Raw genomic sequence first — 24879 nt, forward strand, 5'->3', positions numbered from 1 at the left:
GCTACAATAGGGCTGGTAAGTAGGTCACCAACCAGTTCTATGGCTCATGTAGGTTTTATTTAGCCGTAGAACTTGTTGGTGACCTACTTACCAGCCCTATTTAATGCAAGCACGCAACATTGAAAATATAGATATTTAAATATGTATTTGGACGCACGCAATGAAAACCTTATATCTACCTCTACTGTTGGGTTAAAAAACTAAAAGAACAAGTTTATTATGGCGGGACTTATCTGATCAACACCCCTTTATTTATACCATTAATTCTGTTTTACCTATTCTAGTTAAATGAGTAGATTGAATTTGTTAGGAATCTAGCTAGACTAATTTAGCGTATTGTAAATTTATTTAACCTAGATATAGGATAATTTGTGACATTCTAGTAATTTTTTTAGATGTGAATTTTCTGTTAATTTGTTTTCCAATGGATCTAGACTATACCGTAGCATTACCAAATTGTTTGTGGGAATCTTTAAAAACACAGCGTGATTGATGTGGCCATTTATTTTATTATTTTATCTGGCAGCACTAGCTTCAATTGTTTCACGCTCCAACAACTGGCCAGATTTTTCTGAGTGCGAAAGCTGGTTGTATTTTAATCAATATTTAGATAATAGATTTCCATTAAAGCTGTTCCATTTGTAATTAGTCTGATATTAGCTGGTACATTAATGGAATAGAAACCCCATATTCACACAGGACCTAAGGTCCGATGCTCCATTACATAGTGAAGCTATCAGTTTCCAATAAAAAAAAATTTTAACGGTCCTTTCAGACCTAATGATTCAATGGGTAGTTTGATTTTATTTTTTTTAAAACTTCTATGAAGACATGGCGAGTCAACAATGTCCAGCTTCATTTACTTTACTTAATAGAAGTCGTGTACCTACCTTTCTGAGTTGGAACATATTCTGAGACAACCTGCAGAAAACTAAGATCAGAACAAGAGACCAGGGTTTGTTTACCTCTACCACAGTCTTATTTTCCCGCTCTTAAAGCAATGTTTAACAATTGAAAAAACAAAACTGATAATGTAAACAATTTAATCCAAGACTCAATAAAAATCAAATTTACAATGTATATAAAACAAGTTTTAAAATCCATCCTAAAGAAATGTTTAAACACTACACAACTTTTAAAGCATACCATCAAAGGAGTTAATTGACAACATTTTGACAACCTGTGTTGACTATAAGGTTAACACTTCAACTGGGAACACAATACTAAAACACTGACTTCATGTAGTATAGTCAAGTTTTTAAACTGCCAGGACTAAAATAATGCCCTAGACTGCATACTGCCATTTACATTATGCATGTTAAATTTGTAATGCATTTAAAAATTTACACCTCATAAAAATTGTTATTTAACAAGAACTTTGGTAAACATAACATTAATTGACCACAGCTTTCATACACATCACACAGATGTTAGTCCTTTCTTTACAGTAGTTATATACATCAATAGAACTTTTTACACTCTGGTAGTTTAATAAATAGATACATGAACAGAATTATGTTACAACTTTTGTTACATTACATCAACAAGTTACAATTAGTTTATATTGCACCCAGCAGTTTCATGTACAACAAAATATTTTTGTAATTAAAAAGCTAAAACTGTTCATAGCCAGTCCAAAGAAAAAAATATGTTTTGGCTTTACGCAACTGGCATATAAAAACCTGGTCCAGAGCAAAATCCATCAGTTCATTAGGTAAGTTAAAAAATGAGATGTTTAGGGGAATTTAAAGAACACATTAAAAATTGAATCAAGATATGTCATTGTTCATTAACATTGGATAATCACCTTTCTGTGTAATTTGCTTATCCTACAGTTAAAAAATTAACCAGCTGTCCAGAAATCATGCAGTTTTAAATACTTGCTTCCCTCTATTAGCAACAATGCAGCAACCACAACACAACATTCCATTTAAAGCTGAGGTTGCCTGCCTAAGAATCCCACAGGTAACAGTTGAGGTAGCAGCTAAGCACCCTGACAGCAATGCTTTAAAGATGACTTGTCTTAACCGTAGATTCCACTTTGTTGGCATAGTCATGGAACAGATCTCTGTAGATGACACAGAATTTTTTTTAAATAACAAAGATGGGAAAAAATGGACATACTATCACAGTACCACAAGTAAGCCTTAGGTACCCCTAGTTATGGCAGGTCACTGCATTAACCACAATCCAAATGTATACAGTTTAAATAGAAAATACCATTTAAATAGAAAATACCATTTAAATAGAAAATACCATTTAAATAGAAAAATACCATTTAAATAGAAAAATACCATTTAAATAGAAAAATACCATTTAAATAGAAAAATACCATCTAAATAGTATACACCATCTAAATAGTATACACCATCTAAATAGTATACACCATCTAAATAGTATACACCATCTAAATAGTATACACCATCTAAATAGTATACACCATCTAAATAGTATACACCATCTAAATAGTATACACCATCTAAATAGTATACACCATCTAAATAGTATACACCATCTAAATAGTATACACCATCTAAATAGTATACACCATCTAAATAGTATACACCATCTAAATAGTATACACCATCTAAATAGTATACACCATCTAAATAGTATACACCATCTAAATAGTATACACCATCTAAATAGAATACACCATCTAAATAGAATACACCATCTAAATAGAATACACCATCTAAATAGAAAACTAAGAATACACCATCTAAATAAAAAACTAAGAATACACCATATAAATAGAAAACTAAGAATACACCATATAAATAGAAAACTAAGAATACACCATATAAATAGAAAACTAAGAATACACCATATAAATAGAAAACTAAGAATACACCATCTAAATAAAAAACTAAGAATACACCATATAAATAGAAAACTAAGAATACACCATATAAATAGAAAACTAAGAATACACCATCTAAATAGAAACCCGTCAAAAAAAAAAAAAAGAATGCTCACTTAAGTAAACTTAACCTATAAATTCTTAAGCTAACCACTTACTTATCCATGTAGAAAAACATGTAGCCAGAATTTAAACTGTCTTTTTTTGCCATGCTCTCAGTGGTTTCCTTGGTGTTTCTGTCATCCATGTAGAACCATTTCTGCTTGCTCAGGTTGTAAGCAAAAGCTGTGTAATGACCTATAATAGGAATTTAATATTTATACATTTTATATTTAAATGTCTATGTATTTAACCCTTTGAGCCCGCCAGGCCGGTAAACCGGCTTCAACATTAGGCATACATGTCCGAAAAGCCGGTTTTCCGGCCCGATGATCTAGCGTCATATTCCTAGCGGCTGGTATACTGTCTAAATATAATTAGCGGAAGACTGACTAAAACTGCACATATGTCTTTTTAGTGCGGGATTATGATTCTAAAAATAGATTTAGGAAAAGTAAAAGTGTTTATATTTCGTAGCAATGCCGCCAAAACGAAAAGCTGGGCCACAGCAATCGCCTTCAGCACATAAAGTTGGCGCAAAAGATGAAGCAAAAGACCGAAATAACAAAAGAAGTAGAATGACTGCATCTCAGGCAATACAACTACTTATTGATTCTGATGAAGATAATATTCCTGGTCTATATTGTGATGATAGTGACGTTGAATTTGAGACTGAACACAGTGAGATTGAAATTGACAGTGACAATGAAACTGTTCTAGTACGTTCTGATGCACGCCATGCTGTAAAACTTCAGTCTCCTTGGCGTATTGATAATAATTATGTGTTTGTTTTATATACATTGTTCTGTTACATTGCAAAACAATAAGGAATTTCAGAATCTTGCTGCATTGTTTTTTATCGTGTGTCTGGATATCAAATGTGGTTTGATTATCTCAAACGGTTCAAAAGTTATAGGCTAAGTTAGAAGCAGATAAGTGAAAATTGGTTTGGCCCTGGGAGCTCAGGAAATGGGAGAAATTAGGCCAGGGAGGCCAGGGCTCAAAGGGTTAACAATTGAATTTGATGATCAGGTTTTAATTTCAAATAAAGTTAATCATGGATGGAGTTTGTTATTTATACATTTAAGTTTTAGTTTTAAACGCCTGCACATATTTAACAATTTACTTAAGGTTTTTAAATCGATCATACATGTAGGAGCTTCACATTAAAACATTTCATTTTAAAATGCCATGTATTGAACAATTTAATGATCAGTTATTCAATTGTATAAAAACACATACCAGCATACAGAGATTCTCCATGGTGATTCACAATACCAACAAGTCTATAGGAGAAGTCTGCTTTACCCATCTGAAATAGTATTTTTAGTGTTTTTTGTACTTGTAACAAAATAGTTTATGGCAGCTATAGCATTGTAAAATAGTAAGTTGAGTTGTCTTTTAGCAACCTGACGGTCCATGGATTCAAGTCAAGTAGAATTCACCTGTTTCAGCAACCTCTGCATATAAGGGGTTAGTGTGGTAAGTACTATGCTCAGCATGCCTGTACTTTAACATGAGTTGGGTGGACTCAGGGACGTTCAGATTAAAACCCAGGTTTCATCTCCAATTTTTTTTTAGGTCACGCCGGCCAAGTAATTGTAAACCAAATCAATTGTCACCAAAATGTATTAGTATTAGTACAAATATTTAATTTTGTTTTACCTCAATGTTGTCCAAACGTTTTTTCCTGGCCTGATCAGCTGGGTCATTCTCTTTTTCCTCTGTCAATGGACAAGTTATTGACTTAATATCAATGTACTAAATAAAATGTGCTCAAGTTTAAAATGCTTATTCCGTGAATCATACATTAAAACTGCTAAATCAAGACTGCTTTATCTCAAGATTCATTTTTGAATATACAAGACCAAAAGTAAGTAATTATAAAGAATTATTTAAGGATTAAAACCACACTAGCTAAAAGTATAGAAAAAATGAATACAGGAAAGGAACATACCAGCACTAGAAAAGCTGTTTGCAGAACGTTTGGTTTTTATTTTGATGTTGGTTTTGTCCAGCTTGGTTTTATCAGACATCTTGTCCAGTACCAAATTCTCTGGCTTGACCGATGGCGCTCCGGCTCCTGCCTCATCTTCATGTGGCTCAGGCTGGGATAGGTTGTTCTGCAGCACTGGGCTGGGGTCAGGGAAACCCGTGTCCGAGGGAGGGTGGAGCAGGAGGCTGGAGTCCAGTTTTTGCATGGAGGGGATTTTGGCGGCCGGCTGGAGGAAGGTGGGGATGCTGGAGGGGTGTGGGGTGCTTGAGGTGTGAGGGGTGCTGGTGTTGTGCTTGACGGATGGGGTAAAAGGTGAGACTTGAACACTACGTGAGCCTGAAGCAGGTGTTGGGGTGTAGAAACAATCCTCCCTGTGGTCAAAGTAGGAGCTGTCGTCAAGGTTCACTTCTAGGGAGGAGTTGCCAGATAAATCCACATCACTGTAGCCAGGTAGACAATCCGCACCTGCAAATCCAGGAGTCTGGGCTTTCTCCTCTCCAGGGAACACCAACTTTTTGGAAGCAGAGGCAGACCTAGAATGGGCTTTAGTGCCACGTTTCCTAGGCGACGCAGATGGGCTACGGAGTCTGGAATAGTCTCTGGTTTTTGTGAGGTTATTTGGTTTAGACGGAGAGAACAAGTAGGAATCTTTCTTTGGGCTGGGGAGAGGCGAGGCAGGGACCACGTGGTCATCTGGGCTTTTTTTCTCCACGACTGGCGCAGCTGCAGGTTTGGTGTCTGCTGTGGAAGCAGGTGAGACAGATTTTTTCACAGGAACGACATTCTCCGGCGATGTATTGCACCTGTCTGCTAGAACTTTAGACGCCGGCTGAACCTTGCTCACCTCCGGCGACTTGTGTTGTGCTTTATCTGGCTCTGGAATACACAGTCCCTGGTCCAGAGGCTGACCATCAAAGTCCGCCTGGTCAAGCAGGTCACAACACGGGCAGTCATTACAGAACATGTGACCACAAGTATTGCACAGCCCGTCTATCATGTCTTTAGCCTCAGTGTTACGCAAGGGTGGGGTTTTCTTTTCCTCATCTTTCCCCCCTGAACACATGCCATCAGGCTCGTCCCCGTCACTCAAATCCTCTTCACAGATTAACAGCTTTGACTCTTCTGGTGGCTTCTTGTCTGGATTCGCACCTACACCCTTGCCTGGAATACTGTTAGTAGAATTTGAACGTGATCTAGCGCCCCCATCATAGGCGGCTCCTTCAGCTGAAATAACATCCGGAAGGTTTTTTTGTTCTGAACGAGGTTCAGAATCCCCGACCTCCATAGGACTGCAGGCTCCAACTTTAGCACTCTTTTCTCTCATGTACTCAATCCTGCTCAGAGCCTGTGCATAGACCAGCATCTCGTCCTCCGTCATGGCGCTGGGGTCCACCTTCTCAAGCTCCTCTTCTGTGTAGCAGCTGACGTCCTTCCCGAATATTGTGTTGGATGAGACGCAAGACTGAAAATACTGATGCTCCGTTTGGGAAGTCCCGGCTCTTGCATGCTGAGGGGTCAAGGCCAGGGCTAAAGCATCTGCAGCGTCACTGGCCCTGGTGTCTATCTGTAGGCCGGGCTCGTCCGGCCAAGCTGACTCCTCGCCGTCCTTCTGCGACGACCTTTCCGTCTCGTTATCGAATGTTTTTCTTTTCTTTGACCTCAGAGCTGTTTGAGCTTGAGCTCCCTCACTCTCAGGCATACACTGGACGTCCTGCTTGAAGATCTCATCATCACTCAGGGCAGCACTCTGACCCAGCCTCAGATCATCCTGGGCATCCGTATGTTCTGAATCTTTCCACCTGACTGATTTATCCTTAGCCTCTCCAGCTTCCTCTGTGCTTGCAGCCTGATTTTTCCTGTGTTTTTTTGGTGTGTCTGGCTTGGCAATGCCCAGTTTTTTAGCAGCCAAATACAAGCCTAAATCTTCTATCAAATGGTTCACTTTTTGGTCTTCCTTCTTGTATGAGCTGTAACGTTTTACCAGTATCTCCTTACGAATTAACTCACATTCTTCATCATCCATGTAGGCATCTGCTAAAATAAATACATTTTTAATTGGTAATTGTGATTTTGACGCAACATTAATTTTTAATTAAAAAAAAATTAAAAATAAACTGGCACAAACCATCATAGTCTTCTGTAGATTGTAATGCCCTATTAATTAGAGTGTGACAAATGGCAATCTGGTTCTCAGGGGAATACCCATTTTGGCTTTGAGGGGAGGCAGCCTCTCCTTGTAGAGCTTGAGCCCCTAGCTTCATCTGTTCAACAAATATGCTGACCTCTGTAATGACCACCTGTGAAAAAGATGTGCAATTTATAAAAATGTCTAATGTTACAATACGGCTGACTTACATTAAAACAATGCTAAATTTGGTACTGAATTAAATATGAATTAGAGACAACGAAATTAAAATATGGCGCTTCTACACAATTAGTTGGTAATTAAAGTATAAAAAGAATTTAAAAGAATAACTTTCTGAACAAGTGTTAACAACATATCTGACCTGAGTTTGTGCATACAAATCTGACATGTCCTCCACAACTTCTTGCATGTAGTTCTGGACTTCCCAAATCTTGGACAGTAGAGCTTTGACCAATCGCTTTACATCACTGGCTATGGATTCTTCTAGACCTGGAGACAAGGGATCACAACATTAGAAATCCATAATCAATATGGGTTCTATCATAGGCTTATTTGTAATACCATGAAAATTAGTTATTGATTTTCATGTACTTGATTACTCTACGTACAGCTACAATAAGAAACATGCTGAATACAATAATAAATCTGGAGTCTAAGATGTTAGACCTACCTTCAGGTAGAGCCACATGATTGTTGCAAGGTTTAGAGCCAAGGATGCTAGACCTACCTTCAGGTAGAACCACTTGATTGTTGCCGGCTGCCTCAGCTCCTGATGGTTCATCTTTCATCTCTTCCTGTTTTTCTGGCAGGTCAAAGTCATATGGCACCGTGTCATCCAGTGTGTGGTTTTTGTCCATTGCCTCAGCGATGTCCATCTTGTTGTCAAGGGCTGGGTCACTGCACATTCTAAAACCAAAATTGTATCATTAGGTAGGCTACATTGTACAACCAAAGTGTAAAGATTAAAGTAAACCATTTAAATGTTAGGTTGGCCTACAACAAATAATTTCTTAAAGTAGGTCTAGAACAAAATAAAATTAAACTGCATTCTTTAACCAATTTAATGTCATTAGGTTAGTCTAGTGCATTTTTAAATTAACTTTAAGCTGAAATTAGTTAATGACATTTTTAAACCAATTCAATGTGATGTTTACGAACAAGATTATATTCGAATTTCAAGACTAATGTCTAACGCACATTTAATAATATACTACATATTTAGGTTTTAAAGAGCAAGTGTTGATCTTGGGGCATGCTGAAACTCTGAACACTTTAAACAAATTATCATGCAAGTATATATTATTTATCATGCAAATATAACTATCAAAATTATGAATATAAAGTATAGTATCAATAATTGTGATATGCTAATTAAAAATTAATTTTCAAGGTGTATTATCTATAACTATAAGTATCAACATTATTGAGAAAAAAGATTAAATCAATATTGAACAAAAAGATTAGTTCAATTCAATAAATAAAACTATTGGTATGTAAAGAATGAACCAAGAAAAAGTAAAACGTTAGCTGGTAGGTGTAACAAATGAAACCTGTGACTGAATGGCTTACATATTATTCAACAGTTGCATGTTATTAGTTCGCACTGCCGTGTCATGTTGCTGGTCAATGGATCCAGAGAATGGGCTCAAGGCCAGCAAATCCTGGAATTCTGATATATTTGGCGTGCTGGAGTGGACATTGAGGTAGTTGATGTCCTCACTGATGATGGTCAGCGGCTCCATCAGATCTGACCGGTCTAGCAGGGCTTTGTTGTAAAAGTCATTGTTTGGGTTGATGATGCCGGAGAAGCTGTTGAGGTTGTTCATCCTCCGGATTTCTTCCAGCTCATCGTCCATCTGCTGGATCTTGTTCCATGTTGCCTTCTGCATTTTAGCCAGCTCCAGCACCTCTGGGTGGCAACGGTCATCAAAAACAAATGTCTCTCCCGGGAATGCCACCCCATAAGGGTCTTTTGGGTTGACAAGTTTGGGAATATCTTCCAGGTCTAACTCTGTGCTTGTCTCTGGTGACCTCATGTAAGCCCGGCGCCTGTTTTTCCCAGGTTTGAGGTACCTGGCTGTTTTAGACCTAGCCCCAGACGTCGACTTCGATGCAGCCGGAGTTTTTGGTCTAGCGCCAGACATAGGCTTGGATACGGCCACAGTTTTTGGCCTGGCGCCGGACATAGGCCTGGACACAGACAGGTGTACAGGTACATCTGGACTCTCCACATTCAAAGGGAGGTCATCCTCGTTTTTCAACACAGTGACAGCCTCACACTGGTTGAAGGCACTCACCCTTGCCACCTTTTTCTTCTGAGGGTTGTTGCTCACTATGGGGGAGCTGTCCTCTTCGGCTGGTTCACTGGTATTTAGAGTGTTCTCTCTGTACCAGCCAAGTTAAACATTCATTTAATACAAGGATGTCTACATTATTACAGAATCATAAGACGCAAAGTATTGATACACCTGGTTCACTGGTATTTAGAGTGTTCTCTCTGTACCAGCCAAGTTAAACATTCATTTAATACAAGGATGTCTACACTATTACAAACTCATAACACGCAAAGTATTGACACAGCAATTTTGTATACACTACCTAGATAACCTGTACAATTAACTATTACATTAGCATTCATCTATGTATACACGCAGCTGTTTTAAAAAGGTGTAGAAGGGATGGAAGCAGATGTTCCTGGAAAACAGCAACATAAACAGAAAGTGATATTTCTGTACAGCTGATTGGCAGAAGAGTTTATATGCCTAACTTGATGCATGGAAGGCAAGGTGATTTATTGCCATTTGGATTGGTAGGTTCTGATCCCATTGAGTTTAAAACTGCCCTGTCTCTACTTGAACTATATTCTGTACCTTTGTCTACCCTTGGCGTTGAAATATCACTTTCTGTTTATATTGCTATTTTTAAAAAGGTGCTTAACAGTAATGCCAATTCTATAAAACAAAACAACCAAAGATGGAATGAGAATAGTCAAAAACATCCTAATATAGTAACACTGAGAAAAAGCCTGCTATAAATTAACAGGGACTTCACACAAAGTAACCTTGGGGTCAACCAACACAAGGTCACTGACCAAAATATAAAACTAAAACACTAAAGCCAAATAGAAGTTTGTAAACAAAACAATTACCTGTCTAGCATAAACAAGGGCTCCATGTGGGGCGGGGCTTTAACATCAGCAGCACAGTACTCAGCTATACTCATGTAGCGAGGGATGGAAACCCTGTCCGTCTTTTTCTTGGTTTCTGTTATATCAGTCTGGTATCTCAGCAAATTTAAGATAAATATTCTGTGGGGAATGAAGTAAACCACTTTACTTATTCAGTGACTTCAAGCAAGTTAACTTTTTAGCGCAATTTCCATTCTGGAGAATTGCGTTTATTAACTCGTCTTTTCTGGGAATGGATGGATGGATGAATGGATGGATGGATGTGTGTCCGCAGCTTTAAGTCGTATCTCCTCCTCAACGAAGCAATATCGAGGACTAGTTCCAAAAGCAATTATGTTAAGCAAGTTACGAGGATGAACATAGGCCATAAAAATTCCGGGTTTCTTTCATGGATTTGCCGGAAAAGCCAAAAAACCTCGAAAAAATGCAGTTTTTGGCCCATATCTCGGCAACCAGACCACTTAGCGACTTGAAACATGTACCAATCGATTCCTGCCATAATTTAGAACAGGGGTCTCCAAACTTTTCAGTCCGAGGGCCGCATTAACTATCAAATTTCAGTTCGGGGGCCAGTTTCTCCCAGGCATGTCTTTGATTTTTCTGGGCAAGGTTCCTCAGCCATCAGCAACAAACGTTTTTTCCGTGGACAAAAAGATCTCCGCGGGCCGGATGAGAGGACATCGCGGGCTGCATCCGGCCCGCGGGCCGTAGTTTGGAGACCCCTGATTTAGAACAATATTGCCGAAGAAAGTTTTCAAAAATATCCTTTCGTTTGGTCACAATTTTTTTTTGAATTAATTAAAATTTGGACCGAATTAGTAGGCATTTTATGCAACCACACCACACGCGTCATCACGTTCAATAGCTGCGCCATCACGTGCAATGGCTGCGACGTCACGTTCGGTAGCTGGGCGCGCAATGGTTTTTAGTCATGGTACTCTATTGTAAATAAAACATGTAAAATACTTAAAAAAAAATTAATAAAAAACGTTTTAATAACTAACCAATGGTTTTACTAACCCTGCTCTTGATTTACGCTACGACAGAGCTATTTTTAGATAACACAAGAAATTTCACTAAAATTGTCACTAGACTTTTTTTAATTACTTGTTTACAATGGTGTATATAATTTCAATGCATATTCTAGTAGTGGAATTAGAGAAAATATGAAGATACCTTGGTCTTTTGACAATTTTTCTGGTCATGGTGGCTTTCTCATCTTTTCCACATTTTTCACACTTCATGTCAACCTCTGACGACTCAAAATACCTGTCTATACAATCCTGGAGGCTATCGTCCCTGCAAATTAGAACAAGATTTTGATGACCTTAACACACCAACAATGACAACATACTTTCCTCACTACTATACTAGGGATTATAGTAAATTCTGTCACATTTATATTACGCATGGCTATACTATACCACCTTCTAAACATGCTTATAAACTATTGTACTATGAAGAACAAATATTTGAAAGAAAATACAACTTTTCTTAAATACACTATCCATGTAAAAATGCAGATTTCTTACTTGTCTGAATCTAGTGCAAGCATTAGAGTAGTCTCGCGTTCCTCCTGATGAGAAGTTGTTTCTGTTTTACACCTACAAAATATTACCCAAATAGTTTATTAGCATAAAAAAAAGGATAATTGTCTACATTTGTTACCTAATAAATCATGTTATTTAAAAAAAAATCCTGATAATCTTTAATTATTTGATTGATACTGTATTTTATTGATATTAAACAAAGGGACTTACTCATGGAAGAAGAAAGAAACTTTGTAACACCACATGAAGTTGGCTTGTATAGGTGAAACAGTGGTTGAAATGACAACGCCCACCCCTACTGTGACACCCTCATACTTCCTCAGTATAGCCTTCATTTCCTCGTCTGTGCGATCCAATAGTTCAGCCAGTAGCTCATGTGCATCCTACACAAGCAAAAAAATACACCATTAGTAAAAGCATGTAGTTCAGTACCCTTGCAAACCTGGTGGTCAATGGTGCAGGTGAAGTAGAGTTGACCTGTTTCCATAACCTCTGAATTTGAATGGTTTTTTGTGTTCAGCACTATGCCCAGCCACCTGTACATTCCCTAACACGAGTCAGGTACCCACCAGAGCTTGGTGGACTTGAGGGCATTGTACTAAGCCTAACCCCGGATTCGAACTCTAGATTGTTGGGTTATCAGTCGTATGCTCTACCATTCGACCACTCTCACTGAAAATTTAAGTTAAAAAAAAAAAAAACCTTAGGTAAAACCATTAACAGGTTAAACCAGGAAGATCAAATGGTTTTCTATAACACACCTGCTGAGTATTGAGAGCAAACTTTCCATTGATATCAATTCTAAGGCGCTGAAGAATCTGCCTTACTCTTTCTGGGCACCCGTCTAGCTTGCGAACATCTTTCATCAACAGGTAAAGTAGCCTGTCAAATATATAGTCCAATATACAGCAAGAACTTCAGCCACACATAGCAAAATCACATGTCTTATAACCAGTTGTACAATACACATGAAATATAAATCCTAGCTATTCCACACTTGTCAAATCATGTCTTATTATAACTAGTTGTACAATACATTAAAATGTAAATTCTTAACTATTACCACATTTAAGTAATTTATATTACCTAGTAATAGAATTAGGCTTAAGTTCAGCCCCAAATTCTGCTATGACAGACTGGAAGTCTATAGACAATGGTTCTAGTGATGACAAGCATTGTAGAGGTGAGTTCATGAAGCAGGTGTTTCCCAGATTGTCAAACCTGCCAGAAACAAGGACACTAAGGTAAAACACTGGCATTCAACCATAGCAAATAGACAATACATTACAGTAAAGCTGTGATTCTATTATTAAACATCAGTATAAAACTATACAGAGTTTTGTATGAATAAAAAGATATTCTGGGATGATTTTAGATACCCAATTCAAATAATAGTCATCAATGAAATAGGTATGTTAGGTTGTTAGTAGTAGTAGTAGTATGGTAATCTTGACTAATTTTATTGTTATAAATTAGAGTTAAGCATATGGTAGTACTAGGGTTGGAGTTAGGAATAGGGTTAGGGTTAGCATCGACATTAGCAAGCCATGTGTGTATTTGAGTTAACTACCAGTAACCTAACACCCCTTTTTTTAAAAGGGGATTCTATTATGGACACAGGTATAAAAATCCCCACCCCCGTCTATCATTGCAATATTAAGTTTAAATTTGTCATGTACCAATTCAATTATATTAACCAGGGTATGTTTCATACAAAGTGTCCAAAGATGAAACAATGGAATCTTAATGTGTTAAGTAACCTGAAGTAAATTAATACAAATATTCTTAATCAGAGCCCTTACCCTAGTTTCTGACCCTAACAATTGGTATACAGTACTAAATTATTTTCAGAACTGCTTGTATAGCACTGATAGCACCAATACTCTAACCATACCCCTTTAACCTAACATGCATAGCTATTAATAGCCATACACTGACATGTTGGAAACTGTTAAGTAATACAAAGTAAACCAAACAGAAAAATTAACTCACCCAACTGTACGTGAAGCATTTTCCCCCTCAGCGTAATGCTTAGAATTTTCTTCACTGCTTTGCCTATTATTGTTCACTGGAACTAAGGAAGAAGATGATTCCAGAACATTCTCCTGGTCAGGGTCCATCTCAGAGGAGAGCCTGGCTCGTTTATTCCGGGGTGTTCTGTCAACACTACTGTTCTGGCTGCCTTTGCTGATAGCCCTGCTGGGCAGAAGGGCAAACAGTAAGAATTTTAAAAAGGACACAAGTCGCAGTAAAAGTAAAACTCCAATCATTTAAAAGACTGATAAAAATTTGTGGAGTAAAAATTTGTTGTATTCACAAATAAACTGTCTAGGTAAAAACTGAAGTCTTGAGTGTGGGGGGATGAGTATATTCAGGTAATCAGGTAGGTCAAGGTTATTGGTTACAGTGAAAAGTACTCAGTGTGTTTGTTGTGGGAAAAAATGTCAATTCAGTGAAGCATGTAAACTGTTGATTAAAAAAAAGTAAACAGAGTTAAGTCTATAGGTGTGTGCAGTGAACTGTGTCAAGGTAAACAATGATAGAGTGTATACTCAGTTATAAACAATAGTTGTAATGGTGAATGTGTAGTAGTAACAACATACACACACTCACACTTTAGAGCACTTGATATGAAGTGCTTTTTATAACAATTTAAGCACTTTAAAAATGTAACAGTATAAACATAACAATTTAACATTTTTCACTAAAACATTAAACAACATGATAGGGTTTAAATATGAAATATTTACCTATTAGAGTTTTCATAAGCAGAAGAGTTCTGGCTCCCATAAAACTGTTTGGCCCCTAACCCATTGTTGACTGGAATGTTGTGTGATGCATTTTGTGACCTTCAGACAACATAAAGGCTGATATTTCTTGATAAAGTTAACACACATAGCAGTATAACGACACTCTAACATCCACATTTGTATGGTGTTTGTCTAATTAAAACTCACATCCATTGTAAGAGGTTTATAAGGGGGAAAAAAACTCAAAATTAGAAAAGAAAAATAACTTACCATCTAGAATAATCTTTCACTCTGTAAAAATGAATACACAGATTAAATGGTGTTTAAAAATTTTTGATGCAAAAGATATGATATTGTTAAATGATGCATAGCATATGATATTATTATGACAGACGTGGTAGTTTTTTGCCCCCCCCCCCCACCCCCCCCCACTTAACCTGAGTGTACGAGGTGCTAACCATAGCAGAGGCGTAGTGACCCTTCCTGGCGCCCGGGGACAAACTTTCAATTTGGCGCCCCCCCCCCCCCCCTCGGGAACAACCTTTTAATTTTCAATTTTCAACCCCCCACCCCTCAAACTTTCAATTTGCACCCCCCGCCCCATATATTTTTTATATTTATAATGCAAAACTGCTGTTAAAATGCTATTTTAATTTGTTTTTCTGACCCATTTTGGTGCCCCCTAAGGTCTGCGCCTGGGGACATATGTACCCCCCCCCCCCCCCCCCCGCCATGCCTCTGAACCATAGCTAGGTACACTCTCAGCATAGGAGGAAATAAATTCACTTTAACACAATAACTTTCCTACTAGATTTTTAAAATTAAATCAACTATGTTTTTTAACAAGTCTTTAACCTTTAATAAAATTTATAAAATACACATGTGCAACTATTTTGATAATAATTAAAATTAGATTTTAACTTTAAGGGTAAAGCCTGGTAGATCAAATAATCTGATTTTCAAATAAAACCAAAAGTTGAATAAAATAGTTATGCTTTTCATGTTTTTGTATTTTAAAATGCATAGTCAGTTTTTGATTAATCAAAAAATAAAACAAACCTCAAAACTGACATTGCTCTAGCTATGTTTACCATCATAATCTCATTAATTAAACTTACTGCTAGCTTATTCTATAGAGGAAGGGAGGGGGGGGGGGGGGGGGGGGGGGGGGGGAACTTTCAAATGTTATGCAACTACAGCTAAAAGCTGTATAGAACATTAAAGTTTGACAATTACTTTCAAGTTGAGCAATTTTAGATTATACATAAAACTTGACTGTTATGCTAGTCAAAAGTCTAATAACAATCTATTAAAAGTGCAATGGTTAAGGAGAGATAGTACAAATCAAGAATGCCATGTCAAATCAACCAATAGCAACACTCCCTTTGAGTGCATGTATTACATCCTTAATGACTGTCCTCAACTTGACAAAGTGTTTAGTTAACAAGAGAAAGACAACTCCAGCTTGCACTCAGGACAAAGCCCAATATAATGAATGCAACACTCTGGTCCATCAACTCAACAACCCTCATCCCCAAATTGTGAGTATTGTTTATGTCATGGAAATAGTGTGTGTGCATTGATTTTAAAAAGTAAGTATTATAAAGCTTTCTAGGCAATAAAAAAAAAAGCTTGAAAATAAAAATAGAAGAATTCTAACCAGCTATCATAAACTGATACACTAACAGTAACAGAAGTATTTCAATCACTACAGACTCAAAGCCTAGAAGTGATTTGTATTAGAATACTATTGTTTGATTTGAAAAGTCTGAAACTGATGTTACATAGCTTAAATAGTATGTAAAATTTAACCATCTTTTAAAAGTCAAAACAGAAAAAAAAGTTTAACAAATTAAAAACAATAAAGTATTAGGTAATTAGATAAATCAGAAAAAACTTTCGTACCCTGTAAAGCGGTTAGTGAGCAGAGCATCATCAGTCAGCTCTGAGTCCTCGTGTTTAAGCCTGTTCACACTCTTTGGTTTCTCTGGAGGAAGAAGGTCTAACTTGCGCTTGGAGGCATTGTTAGGGGTGTGTGGCAAGTGGTTGCTGGGAGGTGTTTTCTTGGACAGCCATGCCTCTGGTTGAACAGGTGAACTGTTGGGTAGATGGGTTATAAATACAACATGGGCAACGGTTACAAGAGCACTATGCAGTTCTATGAACTAGACATTAAATGACATTGTGAATAATCTGAAGCTAAGAGTTTATGCAGTTAAGAAAAAGGATGCTAATTTATTTTTTTACACATACACCATTCTTCTTCTTCTTTGTTCTTAATTTTAGCATTGGAAGGAAGGTATCCCCTCCAACAGAATTAATTAAGTATATGTGTCAGCTGGTTATGCGCCATTGAGGCCATTGACTCCGATTTCAGCCTGCTTTTCTTTTTGAATTTGCCTCCATTGCCTTTGTCCAACCAAGGACAAACTACAAGGCAGCACTTGTTTAATTTTGGAGTTGTCTCTTTTAGAAGAGTGGCAGTCCCCAGCTAACGAGCCTCATCTGCCCGAGGGTTCGAACTCTAGACTTTTCAGATTAGTAACCATGAGCTTTACTAACACAACCATGCTGACTCCCTACATACATCGAGATGTTTAGATTCTTATCAAGATTTAGTATTGAATTCAAGAGTTGATTCTTTTTTTCTAAGTTGGGATGGCTGTTAGGGTGAGAATTGGGGTAGCAATGCTAGCAAATAATGAGTTATTAGCTGGAGTTTCAATAAGTTTTGAATCATGCTGGTGTATACAGATACTACAAATTCTTTCAGAAACTATTTCTCATGACTCCAAATCTATATATATAATTCTCTTCTGGGAGACGTTAGAAAACAAGCTGCAAGCGCGCCTTACAGTCTTACAGTCTCCTCTCTTCCTCTCTATCGCTACCACCCCCCCCACATGGTCTGGTGTGGTGAGCTGTGGTTCACGCTAAATGTTTTCAAAACAATCATAGAGCCGGGTTTGGTGACGGCTATTAGGGGCAGATAATTTAGTTTGAAACGATTTTAAACTTAGAGGAGGTAACTAAGAGCAGGCTACTTTCACGGGGGGGGGGGGGGTTAGTGTTTTAAAGCAAATATTTTCAGTGGCAGCATTGGTACTGTCGAATTCACAAATTATGAATTACTGAAAAGTAGAAAAAACAACAACTAAATAGCGGCGTATGATACACCGCGGGTCGGCCCGTAACCAGATAATCCTACTTCATACAACCACCACACATATAATAATTTGAAAGTTTAAAATAACAAAGATTACATTTAAAATAAAATTCTGTACACTCACATTTCACCACTTGACAAATGAGGGGAGGAATCACTGGATAAGCTCCCATTCATGTAAGGGCTGACATTCTCAGACCCTTTTCTAACAGCAATGTTAGATGTAACACAGACCTCAGCTTTGTTGGATTTAGGAGTATTGGGACCTAGAACAGAAACAAACAGTAATTATACAGCTGCTACATCACATGGTAGCATTAGGGACTCCACTGTGGGATATCAAAAGCAGTGTTATAAAAATAAAAACAGTCAAAAAATTACAAATTTTTGTGCCAAGTCAAATTATTTTATGCAACAGTTGGTAGATGTAAAGAAAAATAAGTTTGTTGCCAAATTAGTAGTAAAAATATATAAATACCAGAAATCCTTGTGTAAAATTAAAGTATTTGCTCATTATAACTTGCTAGAAATTCCTAGCTTGAAAGATATCTTAAGTCTAACAAAATTAAATCATTTTTCCTTGATTATGTGATTCTCACATTATCATACCTTTTTATATTAGAGCCAATGAACATTCATGGCAAGGCAGCTGTAAAATTAATTGCTGTATTTTGAAACAGCCATGCTCAATATTTTTTCTAGTTTCAGCATAGACATTTGATTCTTTTATAGCTGTTAAAAATTATGCAGTCATTCATTTTTTGTATGAATGATTATTTCTGTAGTTATCATTGTAGACCATTAACTTGTATGAGAAGTTGTGAAATAAAAAAATAATAATTTGGCAGTAAAAAAAAGTAGATCATAAAAGTTTCATTTGTGCATTACAAGCCTATATGTAGACAAGAGAGCTCAAAGAAATGTACCACTCACTAGTATTCTTTAATTCTGTGACAAGTTTCTTAGCCACATTGAGATCACTGTTGGCCAACTTGATATGAATGCCATCTCCCTTCTTATTCTCAATGATCAGTCTCCCACATTTTACTGACAAACTAACAGACTTGCCAATCTAAGGGAAAAAACAATGATATTCCATTCCAATTATCAACAATGTAATTATTAATTTATTTTTAAAAACTTTAAAATTTTAAATATAGGTTACCAATAAATGGATATGCTTGATGATAATGTAACGGTTAGCTGGTGATATTTCATTCCAATTATCAACAATGTAATTATTAGTTTATTTTTAAAAACTTTAAATATAGGTTGCCAGAGAAGTGGACATGTTTGATGGTAATATAATGATTAGCTGGTGATATTACACAAAGAATTGGAAATGGTATATTAGTTAAAATAAGCTAGACCTGACTTTGTTGGTCCTTTAACACACAAGTCCAATACAGTTCTGTACCATCAGTAACAAATTAACTAAGAAGCAGGCTGCAGCCAAACAAAGTTTTCTAAAAGGTTCTTACAATTTAACAATAGTTATGCATTACTTTTCATAAAATGTTTTTTTAGAGGTAACCTTTAGAGTATAAAGGTTCATGGGACAGATACAGTAAAGTTCACCTACTTTTATTAACAATGCCTATGAGAGGATAGTGTGGTCAGCACTATGCTGAGCCGCTTTTACTTTCCTAAAATGGTACCATTCAGAGCTGAGTGGACTCACTGACGTTCTACAGACTCAAGCCCATGATCAGATTTTGAGACTTCAGTGTTAGCAGTAGTGAGTCTACCATCCTACCATGCCGTCCCATTAAAATAGTTTTGGGGGCCCTTATGATTTTCAGCCAAATCAAGCTTTATCTTTGACTCATTATAATTTTTAATAAGACAAAGTAAATAACTCCATAGAGAATACTATTACAATTAGATATAAATCAATGAATATAAATTACCCTGATTTGTTGGCAAACATTATTTGGGTTGACTTTGAAATACATCTTCACCACCCATTCATTGCTCGCAACATCAAAGTCAAAGTCAACAAATCCTGACTTCCAGGTCATATGCTTCTCCATCCCAGCCGTCTTGACTTGACCTGTGAACTTTACCCTGTGCTCCCACTGCATTTTCTCGGTTTTGATTTTAAAACCTTCAGACTAACTCACAATCAGCTTCTTGTACTAGAAATATTGCAAGTGTCAAGTAACATGGTGAGTCTTGGAGAAGATCTGAAAGAAGATTTATAAAAACCTATCTTAGTTAAATCAACTCACTATAACTTCACAATATACAGTTTAAGAGAGGCAAATAACAGATTTCTTATTGCTAAGTCTCAAGCAGGGACCCTAAGTTTGAAAGATGTCAAAATTCACTCAATTATTAGCACAAACAAATATCAACACAACGAATTGTGTGCATGAAATCATTTTAACCTAGCTTGTTCAAAAAACTAATAATTTTTTAATCCCTTAAGTCTATCATCAATCAACACTAGAGGCAATGATTACTGTCCTCTATAGTCTTTCTATCTATCAACCATTATGTCATTCTACTAATGTAGTGTCATACTCACACACTGCACATTATAATTCTATCAAGCAAACAAAACAGTAGCAAATACTATTTAACCATATCATCTATCATTCATACGTACATGGTACCCAGGTACTAGCTCAAATTTCTAAATCGTCCAAAATTGTCTGTATTTATCTCTTCTTAATCTAGACATATATAAATCTAGATCTATGCCTATACAATAATTATACCTAAAGATCTGACTCTATTTACAAATTTCACAATTAAGAAGAAATGTAGTACATAGGCCTATTTTAGTATTTATTTAATACTCTAGTCAGATCAAAACGATTATTACTATGTGTGGTGGTTTTTTTTTTGTATTAGCCCATGAGGCCTATTGGTTTTTAAATATCATGCTTTAGGCCTAATTTAGATTCTAAAATTTAAAAATCACAACAATCCCACCACTGTGAAGTATAGAGTCTACAGTAACCTTGAATAAATTATTATCTACGGCCAACTTTTTAAATTTAACTTTATTTAATGTGAGTGTCTAACAACAAATAGCCCTCAGAAGGCTATTCGTAGATTGATATATTTAGCCAACCAATGAAGTTTATTTTAAAATTTATTGTCCTACTCCTGTTTGCATAATTATTTTTGTTTTATCTTGGTGGTCGAAGGGGTTACACATCGGCTCGTTGTATTCGCAGCGTGGGTTCTATTCATTTTGGCTCGGAGTTTTATTTTGCTTTTTTTTTTTATTTTTGCTTTAAGTTTAGGGGTTAGGAATTAAGGTGAAGTTTGGACTTAGGCATTAGGGTAGGTTTAGACAGTTTTGGCATATTCCTGTTAGGCGTTAGGGTTGGTTTAGGCTTACGCATTAGGATTAAGTTTAGAATTAGGCAATAAGGTTAGGCATTAAGGATGGGGATTAGGGTAGGGCTAGAGTTAGGTTTAAGCATTAGGGTTAGGGATAAGGTTAGATTAAAAAAAAAAAACAGTACTACATTGCATGAATAGGGGAATTTAAGAATCACAGAAAAATGCCTTGTGCTGATTGGTCAGAGTACGAATAGCCTTCCTAGGGCTATTTGTTGTGAAATATGAATGGCAGCAGCCTTATTTAATAGTGGTAACAGTAACAACAGTAGGCACAGGAGGCATTTTTCACATTCTTGACATTGGCAGTTAAAAAAAAACTTAGGCTAATATCAGGTAGGGCCTAGGCCTATACTATTTTAATTTATTACCTATATTAGTAGGCCTAGATCTAGTTGTTTATTAGGCTAGATTCTAGTCTAGTAACTTATTATCAGGTATGGCCTATAGGCCTAACATTTTAATTTATTACCAATAATAGTAGGCCTAGATCTACTTATTTATTAGGCTAGATTCTAGTCTAGTAACTAACTTGTTAAGTTCTTACAACTGTGTAACTGTACTTGCTCTCAAAGTCTTCAATTATTATTTAATCTAGCTAGTACTAGTAGTAGCTAGATCTAGATCTACTACTACTAGATTTAGAACTAGTTCTAGATCTAGATTGATTCTACTTCTAAATCTAGAATATCTCTACAATACTCTACCTCAACAGTAGGCCTAATATTAATAATAATTTATAGTAGGGGCCTAATAAATCCCTAGTCCTATTAATTATTAAGCCCTAATTAGGCCCCTTAAATAAAACTATTCAATTATCGGATTATTTTAGATACCGATATATCCTACAATACTCTCCCAAAAAAGGGGTGTTCAGTTAGTAGTATTGTAATCACGGCTGATTTTTTATGGTTAGAAATTACTAATTACTTAGGGTTAGTGTTAGGTAGGACCAAGGTTTAGGTTGTTTAGGACAGGTTTAGGCTAGCTAGGGATAGCATTGACATTAGCACGCTATGTGTGTATTTTGTTAACTACCAGTAACCTTACACTGCCTTACACCCAATTTTTAAGAAGATTCTATGAATAATTATAACAATTTTAATTGGACACTGGTATAAAATTCCCCACCCCCTCAATTACTATAACTAGTAATTAGTATTAGGATACAATCAATTTTAATCAATCATTTCTCATTCAGGCTAAATAAATAGGGCCTAGGCTAAATAAAATAAAGGCCGATGCTAGCCGGAATAAGATATGCATGCGCAATGGAGAGAAACTACGACTTGCCTTCGCTGCGATGTTTTCGATGGTACTGCGCATGCGTGTGTTTACAACCGCAGAACCCTAACACCAACCCTAATCCTATCCCAAACCCTAACTCTAGCCCTAATCCTATCCCTAACCCTACCCCTCATTCTAGCCCTAACCCTAGCCACAGGTCACTGCGCATGCGCAGAGCTATCTTTTGCCGACTAAGTGGACTGGAGACGTTGGGGAGAAAAATCTTCTTCCAAGTAGTCACTTCGTAAAATAAATATTAATTTTTATTAGGCCCTAGATCAAGATATTACTAGATCTAGATTTCTAGAATCTAGATCTAGATATTAAAGGTTCTAAAATGAAACTATGAGCTATAGCATAACTAGGCTTGTCGGTATCGGCCGAGATCGCGGTAAAAACATGACCCGAAATCTCCCATTACTTTCTGATACCGGGCGCACGAGATTTAGTTTTGCATACTAATAAGTTTTTAATTTATGGTAATTAATTAAGTTTAAAAGGTCATTTCCTAATGTTAAATGAAAAGTAGAATGGTTTTCCAGTTGTTTTGATGGCTTAGCGATCTAATTGCATGCTGTCTCTGCTTTGGTCTTACCGCGGTATAAAGGTTAACTTCAAATGCTTTAAAAACGCGATTTTTGAAAAGTTTCCATTTAGATAATGAAAGTTTCCAAAGCAGATACATCCCATTTTTATAGAAATGATATTTATTTTTGGATATTTTGACTTTGACATTAGTAAATACTCATTTGAAAGTAGTCACCGTAAGTAGGTCACGTTGCCCCCATTGACTCCAATGTTATATTTCTTCATCCCGATCTGCCGGCTTTTAGTTTTGATACACTAACAAGTTAACAACAGTATTCTTATGTAATGTACAAACAAATCTCCTACTTGTTGTTTTAAACATATTTTAATATAGATCTACCTGTCTTTCATTTTTTCAACTCTGGTTCTAGTTTTGCTTGAAGTAAAATTTTGCTGAGTCAGACATAGGTTACCTGTCTGTTGCTAGAATACACTACACTAGCTATGTGCTAACTGTAATTTTAAGTATTCAAGTTCTACTTACCCTTACTTAGTTATATTTGTATGCTGAAAATCAGAATTCATACACAATACACACATAAAAACATTGATCAGATAACTTCAGTTCACTTTTAACAAAATGGCTTAAAGATAGACTCTACTTCACCTGCCCAAAATAATAAGGCAATTATATGCACATTACAGTGTTCAAGTCATTTACTTTAGATTGCTAACTATGTAGTTCTTTCATTCACTGTATTTATATAAAGCATTGCTTTAGAAACTTTTTCATATTTGCGCAGCACAGTTTTATAACAAAATGTCTTAAAGATGGACTCTACTTCACCTGCCCAAAATAATGGGGTAGTTATATGCAGTTATATGCACATTTCAGTGTTCAAGTCATTTACTTTAGATTGCTAACTTTGTAGTTCTTTCATTCACTGTAAAACATTGCTTTAGAAACATTTTCATATTTGCGCAGCACAGTTTTTTTGGGGTTATGGAAGGAAGCCAACACAAAAATATACTTCTGTATTATTTTTATTTATTTCAACAGCATATACAAGTTCTATATATCATTCTAGCTCAACTCTGCAACTATGAACAAAATACAACTGCAAGTAAAATAACTATGCTCAATTTATTCAGGTATACCATGACTTGTCACAATTGGCCAATGCAAAAGCAAGGGCATTCCACCCCTCACAAAAAAATTCGCTAAAAAAAAACTATTTGAGCTAGACAGAAAATCTTTTTTGTTTTGTTTTCATATAGTTGAGCTCTACAAGAATATGTAATTTTTATTTTTATATGATGATTAGTGTTTTTTTACCAAAATCCCTAGCATAACCTAATCATAAATTACGATGACAATCGACGAGGTGTGGACAAGTAACACAACCTGTTTCTTCAATATTTTTATGATGATTTTATTATTTAGGCCTAGAATCTAGATCTAGATCTAGATTCTAGATCTACATGGCAGAAATGATCCGAGTCGAGTTGATAGGGTGTGTTTCGGTGTGTTAACAAACGTCAAACAGTCAAACATCCTTCGAAAAATTTCAATAATCACAAGGAGCAATTAAAAAACTACCAATCATTATTTGGTTATGAATCATTACAATCAGATTTTAGTTACTCGATATTTTATCTAGACTAGATATCTACTTACGTATCTCATATTTTCTACATCGGCATCAATTACCATCATTGATTCGCGGGGTATTTTTCAGCTAGCCTAATGTTACCTATGGTAAAAAAATTACATGTGTATGCCAAACCAAATATTCTTGTGTTGAAATATTTATTAAACCTGATTCTTGCTTTTTTTTATTAAAATATGTAACAAAATGAACAACATTTTTAAAAAATAAAGTATACTTTATTGACAGTTAGATCTAAGAACCAGTACACCTTATCTGTGTATTAATTATTAATGAAATT

General features: G+C 36.2%; 1 protein-coding gene across 1 annotated transcript; it reads right to left on the reverse strand.

The window, feature by feature from the left end:
• Positions 1-2007: 2007 nt before the first annotated feature.
• LOC131957754 (uncharacterized) lies at positions 2008-24685 on the reverse strand. The gene is made up of 24 exons (XM_059322515.1): positions 24608-24685; positions 19668-19943; positions 18691-18829; positions 17882-18023; positions 16497-16688; positions 14862-14882; positions 14592-14690; positions 13834-14040; positions 12928-13062; positions 12603-12723; positions 12052-12224; positions 11824-11895; positions 11468-11590; positions 10253-10411; positions 8674-9489; positions 7851-8010; positions 7775-7790; positions 7466-7593; positions 7084-7255; positions 4920-6992; positions 4628-4686; positions 4205-4274; positions 3022-3160; positions 2008-2068 (listed from the first exon to the last, which is right to left on the reverse strand). Exons 2-24 carry the CDS (start codon positions 19839-19841, stop codon positions 2008-2010), a joined length of 5451 nt encoding a protein of 1816 aa, XP_059178498.1. The 5' UTR covers positions 19842-19943; positions 24608-24685.
• Positions 24686-24879: the final 194 nt, after the last annotated feature.

Source organism: Physella acuta, unplaced genomic scaffold, assembly GCF_028476545.2.
Source record: "Physella acuta isolate Inbredline_101_S28 unplaced genomic scaffold, ASM2847654v3 ptg001262l, whole genome shotgun sequence".
NCBI lineage: Eukaryota > Metazoa > Mollusca > Gastropoda > Physidae > Physella > Physella acuta.

Excerpts from the sequence above, each read along its gene's own strand:
- LOC131957754 (XM_059322515.1), bottom strand. The coding sequence starts at position 19,841 with ATGCAGTGGGAGCACAGGGTAAAGTTCACAGGTCAAGTCAAGACGGCT. Across the intron at positions 16,689-17,881 it reads CATTTGTCAAGTGGTGAAAT|TTCACCTGTTCAACCAGAGG; the intron begins GTGAGTGTACAG and ends TCTACCCAACAG. Across the intron at positions 14,883-16,496 it reads CTCACTAACCGCTTTACAGG|AGTGAAAGATTATTCTAGAT; the intron begins GTACGAAAGTTT and ends TCATTTTTACAG.